General features: G+C 39.3%; 1 protein-coding gene across 2 annotated transcripts; it reads left to right on the plus strand.

Moving 5' to 3' along the window:
- The first annotated feature begins 413 nt into the window (after positions 1–413).
- Positions 414–17,448, plus strand: fpgs (folylpolyglutamate synthase). 2 transcript variants are annotated; one of them, XM_027152859.2, is made up of 15 exons: positions 415–955; positions 1,778–1,906; positions 2,155–2,208; positions 2,438–2,502; positions 3,047–3,161; positions 3,603–3,680; positions 4,799–4,860; positions 5,881–5,983; positions 6,178–6,255; positions 10,607–10,745; positions 11,328–11,408; positions 11,517–11,667; positions 11,962–12,037; positions 15,041–15,107; positions 15,187–17,448. In XM_027152859.2, exons 1-15 carry the CDS (start codon positions 794–796, stop codon positions 15,570–15,572), a joined length of 1,746 nt encoding a protein of 581 aa, XP_027008660.2. In that variant the 5' UTR covers positions 415–793; the 3' UTR covers positions 15,573–17,448. The 2 variants fall into 2 exon arrangements, with proteins under 2 accessions (XP_027008661.2, XP_027008660.2); XM_027152860.2 differs by lacking the exon at positions 11,328–11,408 and having other exon boundaries at positions 414–955.
- Positions 17,449–18,559: the final 1,111 nt, after the last annotated feature.

The following is an 18,559-nucleotide window of genomic DNA, read 5'->3' on the forward strand; positions in this document are numbered from 1 at the left end:
CAAACAGCCGGAACCAAATTCCTTGTGTGCGTCAACACATTTGGCCAATAAACCTGATTCTGATTCTAATTCTGATTAGGTCCTGTACTTGTCATCTGATGCTACCTAGTGGATGCACAATGGTACAAGCGCACAAATATCAGGATTTGAAAAAAAAAACCCTCAGCAACAAAAAAAGATGCTAAGGAGAAACATACATGGAAAACAAAATGATTTATGTTTTAAATAAGTGTGTGCATTGTGCAGGGGCAGCTGATTAGAACGTTATGTTAAAACTGCTGTTTGATACCCATAGATATATACATATATCTATGGGTATATATCTGTGTATATATCTCCGTTTGATACCCTACAATAAGTATCCAGGCCAATTGGTGGCGGTGTTGGGCTTGATGTTTATGAGACGCGATAAAGCTGTAGAAGTAAAAGCTACTCGTGAAGTAGGGATGCACGTCAGACGCGGACCGTTTTAAATACCATACAATTAGATATTAACCTGAAGTTGCGTGTTCGTCGATGTAAATAACAGATGTGTAAATATTTATAGCAACCGGGCTGCACATGATAGTTAACTTTTCTTGACAACTAAATTCGCAAATCCTTTGACATTCATTACACGTGTGTAAAATGATCTTTATCAGTGATGTTTACAAAAAAAAGAATGTAACCTTAAGGTCTAGTTTCTGTTTTTGGTGTTTTTGTTGACGGAGGCGTGGCATGACGTCAGCAGCCGTTACTGACAGGAGGAAGTCCCTCCCAAATTTGGTCATCTTTATCACACCTTCCTGCGCTCATGCGGCCGTTCGTAATGACGGCGTTATTGGTGCGCGCGCGAGGTCAACTAACCGCGTTTCGCAGTTTCCAGCAGAGTGCAAAGTGGCGGAATATCACGGAAATACCCCTGAGGTTGTCCAGCACTAAAGCCGCCCCGAGCTGCAGAAGAATGGATTATCAGGTGAGTAGTTTGTTGGAGATAAATGGCACCAATGAGTTTAGTAAAATAAGTAGGTATAAACAGCGAGTGGGTCGATTCCTGTTGTTCTGTTAGTAAACAATCCGTTTATTAAAATCCGTGCTTTATTTAACACGAGAAATCTCAAAGCAAAAGTGCGGCAATGTTGCATCAGCCAACAATAACGGCAACATTCTGAGCAGCATGTTGCACTGAATGACGAGCAGAAACTTCAGGACACGTTTCATCCTGACTGAATGAAATAATTCGAAACGCTTCTCGTGTTTTTTCCTCACGGCCACTTTCGTGTTTTTTCCTCACGGCCACTTTCGTGTTTTTTCCTCACGGCCACTTTCGTGTTTTTTCCTCACGGCCACTTTCGTGTTTTTTCCTCACGGCCACGTGCGTGTCCGGGCCGCTAAACTGGCTCAGCGTTAGCGAATTCACAACAAACCAACTTTATTTATAATTGTGCAAATGCAAGGAATGAATAGAAATAAATTAAAACCTCTAAAAAATTTCAAACCAAACAATGGCCAGTGCATCGAGGAAGCTTTATCTGCGTTTATAAGATGTCTAATTTGCTAGGGTTTGCAGTATATTGTAGTTAAAAATAAACTGCTGGTCCTGTATGGCAGGTTGTAACTTTTTACATTTAAATGATTAGAATATTAAGTCCATAGTAAAAGTTTGAGATTTACAGTTTTTTTTAAACTGCAGATATTTTACAGATTTTATGTACATGATGTATCATTATTTGGAGGGTGTGATGTTTAGATGATGTACCATGCTGATCTGTTCTTCTTTTTGCCTGTCCTGCTGAAGGATGCCATTTGCACACTGAACACACTACAGACCAATGCGAGTGCACTGGAGCAGGTGCGCAGGGAGCGAGCTCACCCACAAGTCCAGCTGCAGGCCATGAGAAGCTTCTTGCAGCGTTCAGGCCTCGCGGTATTGTGCACTCAACACACCTATCACATCTCTGATCATACAGGCATTTTGTCATAACTGTTTAGCAGTGCATTACAAGAGTCAACATGCACAATCATTTCAATACTTCATTGCATGTGTGCTTGCGTTCAATAAATCTTACACAATTATAGTTCATTTTGAACACCATGTCAAAAGTGCTTGTGAAATGAAAAGGTTCTTCTATAGACACATTCTCGTATTAAAATTGCTTTTTATCTTTTTTTCAGGTGGAGGAACTTGATCATCTTAACGTCATACATGTAACTGGAACAAAGGGAAAGGTAAACTGGTTGTGCACGTTTTCTTTTTCATCAAATTTATTTGTTTAATTTTTTACCCTAGCCAGTATCATTATAGTATTTCTAATAAAGTGAGTGTTTTCACACTGTGAGGAGTGAATAGTGGTTGTGATGAATTGAATGTATCTTACTTTATAGCAGGCACAAGAAATATCTGGTAAAATATAGAAAGTCTGTGGTAAATAATTGACCAACATAATTGTCTTGTCAGGGTTCAACATGTGCCTTCACAGAGAAAATTCTGAGGAGCTATGGCTTCCGCACTGGATTTTACAGGTATCCCATTTTAGAAAGCATGTGTGAATCTGGTGCATTTGTGTTCACCAAGTTGTGTTTTAAATTAAAAATTCTTTTTAGTGATTGTTTGATTAGGTGATTGTGAGGATGAGATTTGTGATCTTTCAGTTTGTTGGCTGGCTGCAGTCAGCAGATGGTATTGCTGTAACATTTGAGTGAGTGTGTGTCTGTTTGCTAAGGCCAGTTTATAAGTTTAGAGCACAGTTGTGCAATACAACTTTTTGTAACTCCAATGGACTTCAGACTCATTTGAGCAACACTAGTTCACATGTGTATGTGGGGGATTTTATGTTAAATTGAGTGGGAGGAGATATGTTTGTCAATACATTAATGGAAATCCACATTGTGTTAATTTAGCTTAAGTAAGCAACATTCTGAAATGGAATACAATAAGAACATCTGGTTTTATTTTTTGTATGTTTTCTGATGTTCATTGTACACATGGATGGAAATACCACTCTTGCCATTTTTTTTTTTTTTTTTTTGCTGTTTGAATTGATGGTGTGTATTTGTCCCATTTCAGCTCACCACACCTAGTACAGGTCAGGGAGAGGATCCGTGTGAATGGCTGCCCCATTGGAAGAGACCTTTTCACCAAATACTTTTGGCAAGTGTACAGCCGGCTGGAGGAAACTAAGGTGTGTGCATGTGTGTTTATAACTTGATGATGGGGCTAATTGGCACCATAAGAATAAAACTGATGGTATTGACCTTGTGAGGATATTTGTCTGGTTCCCATAAGGACACCCCAAAACCTACCTTGTGGTTTCTGTAGTTAAATTTAAGTTTAGTTTTAGGCATTGAATTGAGTAGCTACAGTAATCGAAATGGGAAGACATTATGAGGATAGAAAGACTTGTATTTGTGTTTCTCTCACTCTCTCATAACCTGCTTGCTTCATTCACAACAGAAGGTCTCCTATTTTTATCAATTAAAACAGACAGCACATGGAATGCACAGCAGGATTTACACACACACACACACACACACACACACACACACACACACACAGAGGCAAAAAGGTATACTTTTTATTAAAAACCTGACTAATTTTATCTTGTTACCTGTTGATCTTTTAGGATGCACACAGTGGCAGTATGCCAGCATATTTCCGCTTTCTGACTATCCTTGCCTTCCACGTGTTTCTGCAGGAGAAGGTATGTGACCTCATAGCCCATGTCACTTCAGCAATCATGTTGCTGTCTACCTTACTAGGTTATCTTTGTGAGAAGTTCGTGTTTTGTTTTGATCAGAATTATTGGAACAGTATAAAAATGACTAGTGAGAAACTGAAAGCATTGACTTTGGCTTGTTCTGCTATGTATTTAAACAACTAAAATTGTTTCATCATTATCTGTAGTCATGTAGCATAAAGGTAACAATGACACTCCTAGTAATCCACTATACATATATGTAGAGTTTATTAAATATTTTGATCAAGTCCGAATTAGAGTATTTTTCTTTTTATCCTCCTTGCTTTCTCATATTTCCTTGTAGCTCTGTCAAGTAGTCCTATTTATTAATGATCCATGTAACATAACTTAGCTAAGTGCCAGGTTTGGAAGTAGAATACATTTTAGAATAATAGTAGACATTGTCTCAAAACAGCTTTACAAAAATATAGAAATGTAGAATAGAAATTACTACTAATTACATGGAGCTACTATTTATTTCTAAAATGTATCTCTAATTAGCAAGGCTGAGGTGACTGTGGCAAGGGAATACTCCCTGAGAACTTATGAGGAGGAATCCTTGAGTGGAACCAGGCTCATAAGGGAACCTATTCTCTTTTGGGTGACACTGGACAGTAAATTATGTAAATGTAACTAATGTAATTTCTACAACAGTTTGTAGTCAAGTGGAATTGTGCAACCAAGAGTTTCTGTGGGACTAATAGTTCAGAGTAAAATTTGAGTTCATTAAAGACTAATTCCTTCTAGATTAAATTTTCAAATGTTTACTGCAATAGCAGTTTATGATAGTCTCTGAGTGAGTCTATCTACAGCAAACCCGTCTCTCTTATTCAAACAAAATGCTTTAACATTTAAAATTAAGAAAGTAAAAGGAAAAATGGGTTGGTCAAAGTTTTGTGCCCGGACAGCATTTGCATCCTTTATATTGCAACATGCTGGATTCTTCAAACCTTAGTCAATTTTAAGACTGACTTGGACCACTGACCAGATATTTTGCCTCGCAAACATGACCGTTGTCTTTCACTGTGTGCATAGATAACCATTAACCTGATCATGTGTTTGTGTGTACATGTGTTGTGAAGGTGGACGTAGCAATCATTGAGGTGGGAATAGGTGGTGCCTATGACTGCACTAACATAATTAGGTAAGAAAATATTTAGTTTAGTTCAATTTATTTATGTCTGTCCCAATTGTGTGTGACTGTGGGTATGATGTCTTTCCCTACAGTTGTAGTGTAGCATTTCTGATTTGATCCTTCACTGTCTCATTTGGCTTTTATGCTTGCCTTAACTCCCATCAATCAATTACTGATTCTAATCCAGTTAAAATTCTTTGTTCTTGGTTTCAAATCTTCTGCTTATACAGTTTTGAATCACAGACTTTATCTTAGTCACACTAAATAACAAATGTACAGTGTAATGACTGATCATATGCAGATATGTGAAAACTTGTATTTTTTGCTTCATTGCTCTCATTTCTTGACAGATTTCTTTCAATTGGTTGCACTTTATGTTAATAGTTACATTTTTATTTTAGCCCTTATTTCTGTGTTGTCTTGTGTAGCTTTAGTCTTTATTTGGATTCTGGAGGAATGTCGTTTCATTTCACTGTGTACTGCATCAGCTATATTTGGTCAAAATGACAATCTTCTTCACTTGATTTCCGTTAGTCATCTAAAAGAAAACTATCTTGAACCATTTTTTATAAAACCATGATTAAAAAAGGATCTAATTTTATTCTGGATCACAAAACATGCATATGTCAATAATTAAAATGCATTTTTCTTGCAAACCCCAATAATATTAAGAAACTTGTCAGTGTGCTTTTTTTTTTTAATGAAGTCATTCATATTCATTAAAACACTGAAATTAGGTTAGGTCAATAATAAATCGTAATATTGCAGTGAATCGTGTACGGAAATATACACACATGGAGCTAATTGAGCTAGTTGACTGAAATTATTGTGAGTAAAATAAAAAAAAATGTTCTGAGAAGTTACTCAGGTAAATAAACATAGTGTATAGTGTTCTTTGATAAAAGCTATTAATTTGGTATATCAAATGTGAAGGAAGGTAAACTGCTTATTAAAGCAAACTTTCCAGTCAAACACAGGGCTTGTATTGCATGACATAAAACATCAAAACTTAATCTATTAATCCTGCAGGAGGCCATGGGTGTGTGGCATTTCCTCACTGGGCATTGACCACACCAGCATTCTTGGGGATACAATTGAGAAGATTGCCTGGCAGAAGGGAGGAATTTTTAAGGTGCGTTTGTTTATGTGCTGCATTTAAGAGTAATTGTCATTAGATTTTATTTGTTTTTTATTTGTTTTATTTTATTGATGTTTTATTTTTATATATATATATATATATATATATATATATATATATATATATATATATATATATATATATATATATATATATATATAAATTATACCCTTTTCCCCTGGTCACAGCCTGGGGTTCCAGCCTTCATTGTGAAACAACCAGAGGGACCAACGGCAGTCCTTCAGGAGAGAGCAGAAGAGATTGGGGTGAGAAGCAAAGATTAACACACACCCCTAAATCAAAAACCATGCACACTGTTCATGCAGCAACTGCGGTCGTCTTCAGAGAAATAAAAGCTTACCGCTCACTCTGTACAAACAGCTTGTCGCACCTAAAAACATGTGGTGTGTGTGTGTGTGTGGAGGGTTCTTTTTTAAATAATTCAGTTTTTACTTAAATGGGAACAGCAACGAACATGATGGTTATGAAAATACCACTTATAAGTTGGCTTGCTGCGGAGACCAGGCCTCCAGTCCCCGGTGTCGCCTGATACCAGAGACCAGGAGAGGGGACGCCGAAAGCGGTGCACGAGGAAGCGGAAGCGCGGTAAGCGAGCGGGTGTCCATGCTAGGCTAAAAACAACCCTATCTGGCCGGCTCTCCCGTCCATTCTACTATCCAACGTTTGGTCCCACGGAGAGAGGTTAGAAACTGCTGTGTGTTTGTTTTCACGGAGACATGGCTCAGCGACAGAGTTCCGGACGCCGCCATTCAGCTGGACGGGCTAACTTCATTTAGAGCCGACAGAAATGCAGCTCTGTGCGGTAAGACTCGCGGTGGTGGTTTGTGTGTTTATATCAACACGGAATGGTGCAAGAACTCTGTGCTTGTTTCAACTTACTGCTCATCGCCAGTGGAGTTTGTGACTGTTAGATGCAGACCATTTTATTTACCACGGGAATTTACTACTGTTTACATTGTCGGAGTTTACATTCCTCCTAGCGCTAATGCTAAAGAGGCGCTAAGTCAGCTATACGGAGCTATTAGCAACCTACAGAATGTTCACCCCGACGGACTTTTTATCATCGCCGGTGATTTCAACCATGCAAATCTTAAGTCAGTGCTCCCTAAATTCCATCAGCATGTGGACTTTGCTACGAGAGGTGAAAACACGCTGGATCTTGTTTAAACAAACATTCCCGGCACGTACCGTGCGGAGCCCCGCCCCCACCTTGGCTACTCAGACTACATCATTGTTATGCTAATTCCAGCATACAGACCCCACTCGTCAGACGCTCAAAACCGGTTCTGAAGCAGGTGAAAACCTGGCCAGCAGGAGCCACCTCTGCTCTTCAGGACTGCTTTGAGTGCACTGACTGGAATATCTTCAGGGAGTCTGCAACCAATGGCGACTCCGTCAACTTGGAGGAGTACACGTCAGCAGTAACCAGTTACATCGGCAAGTGCATTGATGACGTGACCATCTCCAAGACCATCACCACACGCTCCAACCAGAAGCTGTGGATGACTGCTAATGTGCATGCTCTGCTGAGGACTAGGGACCTAGCCTTCAGAACAGTGGACAGGGTGGCCCTAAGAACAGCAAGGGCCAAACTGTTCCGAGCCATCAGAGAGGCAAAGCGTGCACACGCCCAGACAATCCACAGCCACTTCCAGGACAGTGGAGACACCTGGCGCATGTGGCAGGGCATACAGGCGATCACAAAGTACAAGACAGCTTCACCTGCTTGTGATAGTGACGCCTCCCTCCCAGACGCGTTGAATGAGTTCTATGCTCGGTTCGAGGTACAGAACAACGTTACGCCAAGGAAGACCATCCCTCGTCCCGACGACCAGGTACTCTGTCTATCCACGGCCGACGTGAGGAGATCTCTATGCAGAGTTAACCCACGAAAGGCTACTGGGCCAGACAACATTCCTGGCAGGGTGCTCAGAGAATGTGCAGAACAGCTAGTGGATGTATTTATGGACATCTTCAACATTTCCCTGAGCAGCGCCGTTGTTCCTACGTGCCTCTCAACTACCACCATCGTTCCTGTCCCAAAGAAGTCTACAGTGTCCTGCCTCAATGACTATCGTCCCGTTGCACTCACACCCATAGTTATGAAGTGCTTCGAGAAGCTTGTCATGAGGCACACCAAGACCCAGCTACCACCCTCACTGGACCCCCTACAGTTCACGTATCATCCAAACCGCTCCACAGACGATGCCATTACCACAGCCCTCCACTTAGCCCTCACCCATCTGGACAATAAAGACACTTATGTACGAATGCTGTTCATAGACTTTAGTTCAGCATTCAATACAATCATCCCTCAGCACCTAATTGGCAAGCTGAGCCTGCTGGGACTAAACACCTCCCTCTGCAACTGGATCCTGGACTTCCTGACTGGGAGACCTCAGTCAGTCCGGATGGGGAACTGCATCTCCAGCATCACCACAATGAACACTGGAGTTCCTCAAGGCTGCGTGCTCAGTCCACTGCTGATCACTCTGCTGACTCACAACTGTGCAGCAATGCACAGATCGAATCATATTATTAAGTTCGCCGATGACATGACCGTGGTGGGTCTCATCAACAAGAACGACGAGCCAGCATACAGGGAGGAGGTGCAACAACTAACTGCTTGGTGTAGAGCCAACAACCTTTCTCTGAATGTGGACAAAACTAAAGAGATGGTTGTGGACTTCAGGAGAGCACAGAGCGAACACTCTCCGCTGAACATCGACGGATCATCTGTAGAGATCGTCAAGAGCACCAAATTTCTTGGTGTTCATCTAGCGGAGAACCTCACCTGGACACTCAACCAGAGCCATCACCAAGAAAGCCCAGCAGCGTCTCTACTTCCTCCAAAGGCTGAGAAAGGCACATCTCCCTCCCCCCATCCTGACCATGTTCTACAGAGGGGCCATTGAGAGCATCCTGAGCAGCTGCATCACTGTCTGGTTTGGGAACTGTACGATCTCGGATCGCAAAACCCTGCAGCGGATAGTGAGGACAGCGGAGAAGATCATTGGAGTCTCTCTTCCCCCTGTCATGGACACTTACAAAACACGCTGCATCTGCAAAACCAACAGCATTGTCGATGACCCCACACACCCCTCACACACACTCTTCACCCTCCTGCCGTCTGGAAAAAGGTACCGAAGCATTCGGGCCCTCACGACCAGACTGCGTAACAGTTTCTTCCCATAAGCCTTCAGACTTCTCAATAACTGAACTGTACTATACTGAGCACAACATACACCATCTGTATGGACTGCATAGACCCTCACAAAACACACACTGTTTTGCACACTCTTCTGCTGTTTTTGCACATATTGTACAATATCTCAGCCATTACTATACAATATTTCAGTCATTTGCTGTTTTTTGCACAACTCTATATATTATCCAAAGGACCTGCTGCTAAGAAACTGTGTTCATTCTAATGTTACTGCACGAAATATTGTTTGAACATTCAGTATTTACACTGGTCGTTCGGAGTGGTTTCTGTTACTGTTTATTGTCTTTTTTGTACTTTTTGTATTGTCTTGTAACTTTGTCTGCACTGTCTTGTTTGTCTTGTCCTGCACTGTTTGCACCAGGTTGCACAGTTGCACTTTATGTGGCTAAGACTACTTGCATGTCCTTAGCCCTGTCTTTTTGTTTTATGTAGCACCTTGATCCTGGAGAAACGTTGTCTCATTTCACGGTGTACTGCAACAGCTATATATGGTTGAAATGACAATAAAAGCTTCTTGACTTGACTTGGCTCTTGAAGAAAATTGACCAAAACACTGTGAAACATGTTCAGGGTGCAAAGGCTGCTTTTTCCAAATACAATTATTTCATGCATGTATTGGTTCCAATAGCTCTGCACAAGCTTGCAGTGCCATCTATTGGCTGTGTCGTGGACACCCTTACTATTCAAATGAGTTTGGCAGTATAATCCCTTTCCAAATTTTGGCTATAGATACAGTAAACCTGAAACATGTCATTGTGAAATAAATATCTGTGTAAAGTAAAGAGAGACCATTTGTTTATCATTCTTAACATAACTAGACATCAGTACATACAGTAGCAGCTGTTTTGATTGAATACTGTTTGTGTTTATAAAACTGATCAAATCTGTCAAGCAGAATTGAGTAATTGTAATTATTAGCATTTTTGTGGCCAAGAGTGAAATATTCGTTTAGGAAAACATCAGACTATGTTTAGCTCACCTTAGGATATAGAATTGTGACGTATAATTGATATAATCTCTGTGGTATATTTAGTATCATAAACTATTTTGCCTGTTAGCTGTCAGACAAATAAATGAACAGTTCTTTATTTGTGTTTATGCCCATATTTATCACAAATTTATTAAACTTATTAAATATTCTGTTTATTCAATCACCAGTCTTTATTCTGAAGTATGTGACTGCTCCTCAGGGAGGGCTAGTGTATTCCTTATTTATTTATGTTTGTTTATTAAATTTTTAGCTGATCAATTGCTTAGGATAAAAATCAATTAATTATTTGTTTTTGTTTTCAGTTGTTACTGTTTGGTTAATGCAATTCCTATGAAGTAAAAATAAACCATCATTCTCTGGTGGGTGGGTGTGTCTGTAGTGCCCATTGTTTTTGTGCCCTGAGCTGGATCAGTACAAGAGCTCTATGAAATTGGGTTTGGCCGGACAGCACCAGTACTCCAACGCCTCACTTGCTTTACAGCTCACACACTGCTGGCTTCAGAGGAGCTGCAACGCAGGTTAGTGTCTCTGTTTACCTGTACTTCTACAAAATGTCTCAATATGAGTAGTGAAAAACATGACAGCATTAGAGAAAGTAAGTGCTTGAACTTTTGTTGGATTTATTGTGTGTGTGGTTTTCGGGTGTCAAAATAAATGGTGAGAGGAATATTAGTTTCAAAGTGTTTTCTGATATTAACGATGTTTTAATAAGTTAATATAGATAAATTCATCTCAATAATATGGCTTTGTAAAATCTAAAACAAAAAGGTGATTTTAGTTTGTTGTGTGTCTAATTCTGATTTCTTTCTTATAATTACATGAACACACCTGCCATTGGAAAGTTTCTAAAGCATGTGTGATTTTTCCTGTAAATACAGCTTTTATTGATGATGAGATTTTACTACCATTTGGAGTATTCCTGCTGTAAATGTTAATGTTTCTGTTGTGGTTAGTCCTGCACTGGATGATAATTTTTGTGATAATAGGTGATCCTGGTGCTTCTTAGTTATATAGTGCTGACCCATTAGTATACGGATCTGAATGAGCTATTTTTTTGTTATGGATGACGTATTCTTTCTCTTTTTTTAAAAAAAAAAAAGATCTAGCAGTTACTTCTGTGTCAGGTTTTACTGGCCTTCGTACGGCTTTCATTTTTGAACCAAGTCCTCAGATGCTAAAAGGTGAGAATAGAAATATATGAATAGTCTTATTTGTGTACTCTTTAATCATCTTGCAAACAGTGTTTCACCCAAGATTCTCTCTCTCTGTGTGTGTGTGTGTGTGTGTAGGCCTGGCTGAGACTGAATGGCTGGGCAGGAATCAGACCCTGAAGCGTGGCAGTGTCACATACTTCCTGGATGGAGCTCACACCACACGCAGCATGCAGGCATGTGTTAACTGGTTCAGCGCGGTGGCTGCACAACATGAGAAAAATGCTGTGTATGTTACCTTTTTTATTGTATTTTTTATTTTCTGATACCTTTATTGCCATTGTGGGGGAAACGGTATAATAATGAATGGACTAAAATTAAATGCTCTGCAACTTACACACTCAGCTTGTGAAAGAATATTGAAGTGTGTGAGCACTGGCATTAAATTGACATACATTTGTGAAATGCATTTAATTAATGAAATATTTAAAAGGAATGGGATCTAAATTAATAGTTTAATAGCTATTAGTAATGCTGTCCTTTTTGTGGTTGTGTAAACATGTGTGTGTGCTTGCACATGTAGGGGTTCAGTGGTACGAGTGCTGCTGTTTAATGCTACTGGAGAACGAGATTGCGGTGCTATGCTCAAGCTGCTTGTGGTAAGACTCCAGAATTAGTAAATGAATTGGTATTGGAAAAAATGTATAACTGCCATTTAATACGAAGTTTGAGGTACAGTCCCCTCTGAAAATATTGGAATGGCATGGCCATATACACATTGAATATATTTTGAGAAGTTTGTGATCAAAAGCTAAACATGAGATGATGGATCACAATTTCATTTCATGATCATTACATCTAGATGTGTAAACAACTATACTGACACCTTTTGTTTAAACCCACCCCTTTTACAAGTGATCAATAATATTTTGACATTCAATAGACAGGTTTTTCATGTGGCCCAGATGTGCCATTTTAGACTTTATATTTATATTTAAACTGTAACTAGCTCTGAAAATCATTTTAGTTTGTGAGCCCTAGTTTTTGCCTTGGAGGACTGAATTTGTTGTTGGAAAGGATAAATCAACATGAAGACCAGGAAGTTGTCTGTTGGAGAAATGCAAATAATTTTGAAGTAGGGAAAAGTGGGGAAATTGGTTGGAACTATTGCATTTGTACAGCCAATACAACAATTTAGGATGTCCTCAAAAATAAAGAAACTGTTTGTGTACATGAAATGGTTCAAATATGATAACAGCAGTTGTTAGTGGCACACATTGTGAGTTGTGAAAAATAATAAACCAAACCAACAGTATGTGACATGCACCAACAGCTTTGACATGGGAGGGGTGAAGGTATCACTATCCACTATTTGGAAAAGAGTGGAAGAATAAATATATAAAGGCTAAATACTGTAAAAAGACTCCAATTTGACCTTCCTATTGTTACTTAAAAGGAGTGGTTTGCATCTTATGGCATTGGCCTTTATATTTGTCCTTACTGTCTTGCCCTGTGCAGTTTCAATACTCTCCCAAAGTATTGGGACTGCACAGGGTAAGACAGTGAGGACAATTATATATATATATATATATATATATATATATATATATATATATATATATATATATATATATATATATATATATATATATATATACACACACACAATGTATGTGTGTGTGTGTATATATATATATATATATACACGTGTGTGTGTGTATATATGTATATACAGTGCCTTGCGAAAGTATTCGGCCCCCTTGAACTTTGCGACCTTTTGCCACATTTCACGCTTCAAACATAATGATATGAAACTGTAATTTTTTGTGAAGAATCAACAAGTGGGACACAATTATGAAGTGGAACGAAATTTATTGGATATTTCAAACTTTAACAAATCAAAAACTGAAAAATTGGGCGTGCAAAATTATTCGGCCCCCTTAAGTTAATACTTTGTAGCGCCACCTTTTGCTGCGATTACAGCTGTAAGTCACTTGGGGTATGACTCTATCAGTTTTGCACATTGAGAGACTGAAATTTTTGCCCATTCCTCCTTGCAGAACAGCTCGAGCTCAGTGAGGTTGGATGGAGAGCGTTTGTGAACAGCAGTTTTCAGTTCTTTCCACAGATTCTCGATTGGGTTTAGGTCTGGACTTTGACTTGGCCATTCTAACACCTGGATATGTTTATTTTTGAACCATTCCATTGTAGATTTTGCTTTATGTTTTGGATCATTGTCTTGTTGGAAGACAAATCTCCGTCCCAGTCTCAGGTCTTTTGCTGACTCCATCAGGCTTTCTTCCAGAATGGTCCTGTATTTGGCTCCATCCATCTTCCCATCAATTTTAACCATCTTCCCTCCCTGCTGAAGAAAAGCAGGCCCAAACCATGATGCTGCCACCACCATGTTTGACAGTGGGGACTGTGTGTTCAGGGTGATGAGCTGTGTTGCTTTTACGCCAAACATAACGCTTTGCATTGTTGCCAAAAAGTTCAATTTTGGTTTCATCTGACCAGAGCACCTTCTTCCACATGTTTGGTGTGTCTCCCAGGTGGCTTGTGGCAAACTTTAAACGACACTTTTTATGGATATCTTTAAGAAATGGCTTTCTTCTTGCCACTCTTCCATAAAGGCCAGATTTGTGCAGTATACGACTGATTGTCCATAGGACAACAGAGTCTCCCACCTCAGCTGTAGATCTCTGCAGTTCATCCAGAGTGATCATGGGCCTCTTGGTTGCATCTCTGATCAGTCTTTTCCTTGTATGAGCTGAAAGTTTAGAGGGACGGCCAGGTCTTGGTAGATTTGCAGTGGTCTGATACTCCTTCCATTTCAATATTATCGTTTGCACAGTGCTCCTTGGGATATTTAAAGCTTGGGAAATCTTTTTGTATCCAAATCCGGCTTTAAACTTCTCCACAACAGTATCTCGGACCTGCCTGGTGTGTTCCTTGTTCTTCATGATGCTCTCTGCGCTTTAAACGGACCTCTGAGACTATCACAGTGCAGGTGCATTTATACGGAGACTTGATTACACACAGGTGGATTCTATTTATCATCATTAGTCATTTAGGTCAACATTGGATCATTTCAGAGATCCTCACTGAACTTCTGGAGAGTTTGCTGCACTGAAAGTAAAGGGGCCGAATAATTTTGCACGCCCAGTTTTTCAGTTTTTGATTTGTTAAAGTTTGAAATATCCAATAAATTTCGTTCCACTTCATGATTGTGTCCCACTTGTTGTTGATTATTCACGAAAAATTACAGTTTCATATCATTATGTTTGAAGCCTGAAATGTGGCAAAAGGTCGCAAAGTTCAAGTGGGCCGAATACTTTCACAAGGCACTGTGTGTGTGTGTGTGTGTGTGTGTGTATGTATATGTATGTATATATATATATATATATATATATATATATATATATATATAAATATATATATATATATATATATATATAATTTCACACAATTTCACATTTTATTTAAGAGAATGAGAACATACTAAATTGTAAACCCTTTTATCATAAAATGATCCAACTAATAGGTTTAACTGAGCTGGCCAGTGGAGGAGATTGACATTATAAACAAGCCACTGTATTTCTAGAACACTGACAATAATACAATATTGATTTACTACTACTTGTATTTTTGTTATTTTGCAGCCGTGTCAATTTGACTTTGCTGTTTTCTGTCCTAACATCACTGAAGCCATTTCTGACTGCAATGCAGGTCAGTAGACACTTAATATTTCACAATTTGTATTTCTTTTGGGTTGTATGTCTGCTCAACTTTAATCCCATTTATGCAGACCAACAGAACTTCAACGTGTCAGTAGAGCACATGCTTATGCGTTGCCTGGACAATCAGCAGAGCTGGCGCATTCTTAATGGTATTGAGGAAGAGGGGCCAGACTCAGAGCTTTTAATTGGGGGTGGTGTTCATCTGCCTCGGAGAGACGAGAGACATGGTGCCTCGCTGGTTTTCCCCTGTATCTTGAGTGCTCTTCGGTGGATCACACAGGGACGTGACCCACTTGTATCCAGTTCCACCAAACACATCATGCCCATCAAAGCTAGTGTCAATGCTAAAGCAGTGCCACTAAGAGAGGCTGCTAATGTACATGTCCTAATCACGGGTAGCTTGCACCTGGTAGGAGGAGCCCTAAAACACCTGGTACCTGCTCTGTCATCCTAACACAGTATTTTGTTGTGTATGTGACCGGGTATAGTGTGTCCAATTTATTTTTGCACACTCATTGTATATGAAAATTGGTGCAGCTGAATTAATCTTAATTTAATCTTGAGAAATTTCTGAATATTGCTGCTATTTACAGAGCAGGAGACTAAAGCACTTACCGTTTTCATCAACTGTGCCTTCCTTCTGTAGGGAAAGTTCACAAAGCCTATTTAAACACAGTTTAACCCTAGTCTTACACCCCTATCAGTTGTCTTAAATATTAGTCTTTTACTGTGGAACTGAGATTAATATGTTCAGGATACCCAGATGCTGGGATCATGTATATTAACACTGAATATAATGAAAGGAATGCAGCCAAAACTGCATACTTGATGCTGTCAAATGTGCAATATTCCTTGTTTGTGCATTATTTTCATATACTGCACTGTGCACTGTTTTGATATACTGTTTGGTTTGTGATGTGATGGACATGATTTAAATGATTGGATTAGATGATGGCCAGCCAAATCCAAACTAACTTCTCTTTGGTGCATTTGCTCTAATTAAGTATTGTCTTGGACTTGAGTTAGAATTCCTTGGGTTACACACAATTATGTAACAAACTGTGAATGTACTTGGTTGCCATTTAATGAGTACATACAATGCCCTCCAAAATATGCATAAGTAAAAAATTTTAGATAATGTAAACATTAAAGAAGATTCCAATTTTCCTTACAAAACCATCTGAGAAACTTGAGCTTTTTTTGTATAAGAAAACATAATGTTCTAGAATTATTTTTAAGAATACCGTTTTTGTAACGGTATTCTTAAAAATAGTTTGCCTCAATTCCTCAAAATATTTGGAATATATGCTGTTTTGGCCTCCATTTAAAAAAAAAAAAAAAACTTTTTATTTTTTTATTTGCTCTCAAATTAAATGATTGATCTTTATCAAGGTCTTTGTTCCCTGGGGTAAAATTAGCTGAAGTGAATGTGATGTGACATACGGCTAAGTATGGTGACCCATACTCCGAATTCGTTCTCCGCATTTAACCCATCCAAAGTGTGAACACGCACACCGTAAACACACCCGGAGCAGTGGGCAGCCATTTATACTGCAGCGCCCGGGGAGCAGTTGGGGGGGTTCGGTGCCTGTCTCAAGGCGAATCCTTACGAGTCAGACTCTCTAACCATTAGGCCACGACCTCCCCCAAATGGTGGGTTTTACACTTACCTTGGGGAGACAAAACATGAGAACAGATTTGTTGATCTTGTAATGGATATTAAAAATAAATCTAAAAATGTAATTAAACTAAACTACAACAGTTCTGCATATGCAAGAACCTGGTAACTACCAAAAGAGGTCCAAGAAAGCACATCCAGTGATGGTGTTATTGAGGCCCAAGCAACATGCAATAGATGGACATGTTCGCAACAAACCTGACTATGGAGCAATGGAAGAAGGTGGATAGCCAGGTTTGTGAGAGTCAGCTGTGGAAGTGAAGGTATCAGAATGTGCTATGGGAAGAAAGCAAGCTGGCAGAATTGGTGAGATGCTCTGGCCGATGTTCTGCTGGGAAACCTTAGTCTTGGCATTAATGTGGAAGTTACTTGAGCATGTACCACCAACCTTACCATGGTTTCAGACCAAATACATGAGTTTTTCATGGCAGTCGTATTCCTAGATGGCAGTGTCCTCTTTCAGCAGGATAATGCTCCCTGCCATAATTCAAAAACTGTTCTGGATTACTTTTAGGAACAACATGGAATGTCTGTCTATCACAGGTTATCTTCAGAAGTCTTGCCCCATTAGGCCTGTGGTTTAATGTTATGGCTTATATATATTTGTCTGTGTGCTCTACTTGCTGTATCTCATAAAAATGTGTTTTGCAAACTGCCCTCACATTCAGTTTTTACACATTCCGAGACATTAATTCTAAATTTTCTTTGGTTAATGGCATTACCCATTAAATTAGAACTGGATCTATGTCCCCAATGTTGCAATACTAGTAAATAAACATATCTTGCACACATTTCACAACTTAAGTTTTATGTGGGCTTTATTAACATCTGGCTTTCTTCCTTATTTTCCCACGCTTTAGCTAAACTGTAGCTTATGTTTGATCTATAATCTGGGTGATGATTGGAAATGTTGCAATAATCACAACATGACTGGGAAATCCATATTTTAAAAAAAGCTTTACATTGTGTTGAAGGTTGTGTTTAGATTTAAATCTGTACATCTGATCTGCCTGCAGGAATAGTGTATTGTTTTCACTGTTAGGTCTATTAAGGCACCAGAGTCCCACTCCAAAAATGAAAGTGCCCTTTTAGACAGAACTAAATCACTTATTCAGAGGAAAAACCTCTAGTCTAGTCTAGATTTAAATCTAGGATTGTTACTCCTTGATTAAATAAGGTTTTAAATTAAACCTCTGAAACTAAGAGCTAGATAGAATTTAAAGACAGCATTTCTTTATTAGGGCCCGAGCACCGATGGTACGAAGACCTATTGTTTTTGCTCGAGTTTTATTTATTTATTTATTTATTTATTTATTTATTTATTTTCACACATTGGCCAATTGGGGTCCCTTAACATGCTCAAAAACTCTTGAAATTTGGCATACACGTCAGAGACGTGCGACGCTAGGCTCGGGCAAAGGCTGGAATCGGACGTGGCAGGGGGGCTCTGTAGCGCCCCCTGTAATGCAAAAACAAACATTTGTGCACAGATCGCGCAATTATGTACGAGAGTTGGTACGCATATAGATCTCATCGACCCGAACAACTTTCGCGCTCTAAACTATGAGCTCCGCCCAACAGGAAGTTGGCCATTTTGGATTATTTTATAATTGCATGCGGTGAACTTTTAAATAGTCCTCCTAATTCATGCGATTGACATCAAACGTGGTGAACATTACACTTGCTAAATTCCGAAGGAGTTGCTGCCATGGCGAGGCGACTAAGTTATTGCGAATTCAGAGAAACAGGAAGTGTCTTCTATG

Source organism: Tachysurus fulvidraco, chromosome 21 (assembly GCF_022655615.1).
Source record: "Tachysurus fulvidraco isolate hzauxx_2018 chromosome 21, HZAU_PFXX_2.0, whole genome shotgun sequence".
In the NCBI taxonomy this organism is placed as follows: Eukaryota; Metazoa; Chordata; class Actinopteri; order Siluriformes; family Bagridae; genus Tachysurus; species Tachysurus fulvidraco.

Excerpts from the sequence above, each read along its gene's own strand:
- fpgs (XM_027152859.2), top strand. The coding sequence starts at position 794 with ATGCGGCCGTTCGTAATGACGGCGTTATTGGTGCGCGCGCGAGGTCAA. Across the intron at positions 2,503-3,046 it reads TTCCGCACTGGATTTTACAG|CTCACCACACCTAGTACAGG; the intron begins GTATCCCATTTT and ends GTCCCATTTCAG. Across the intron at positions 5,984-6,177 it reads AGAAGGGAGGAATTTTTAAG|CCTGGGGTTCCAGCCTTCAT; the intron begins GTGCGTTTGTTT and ends CCCTGGTCACAG.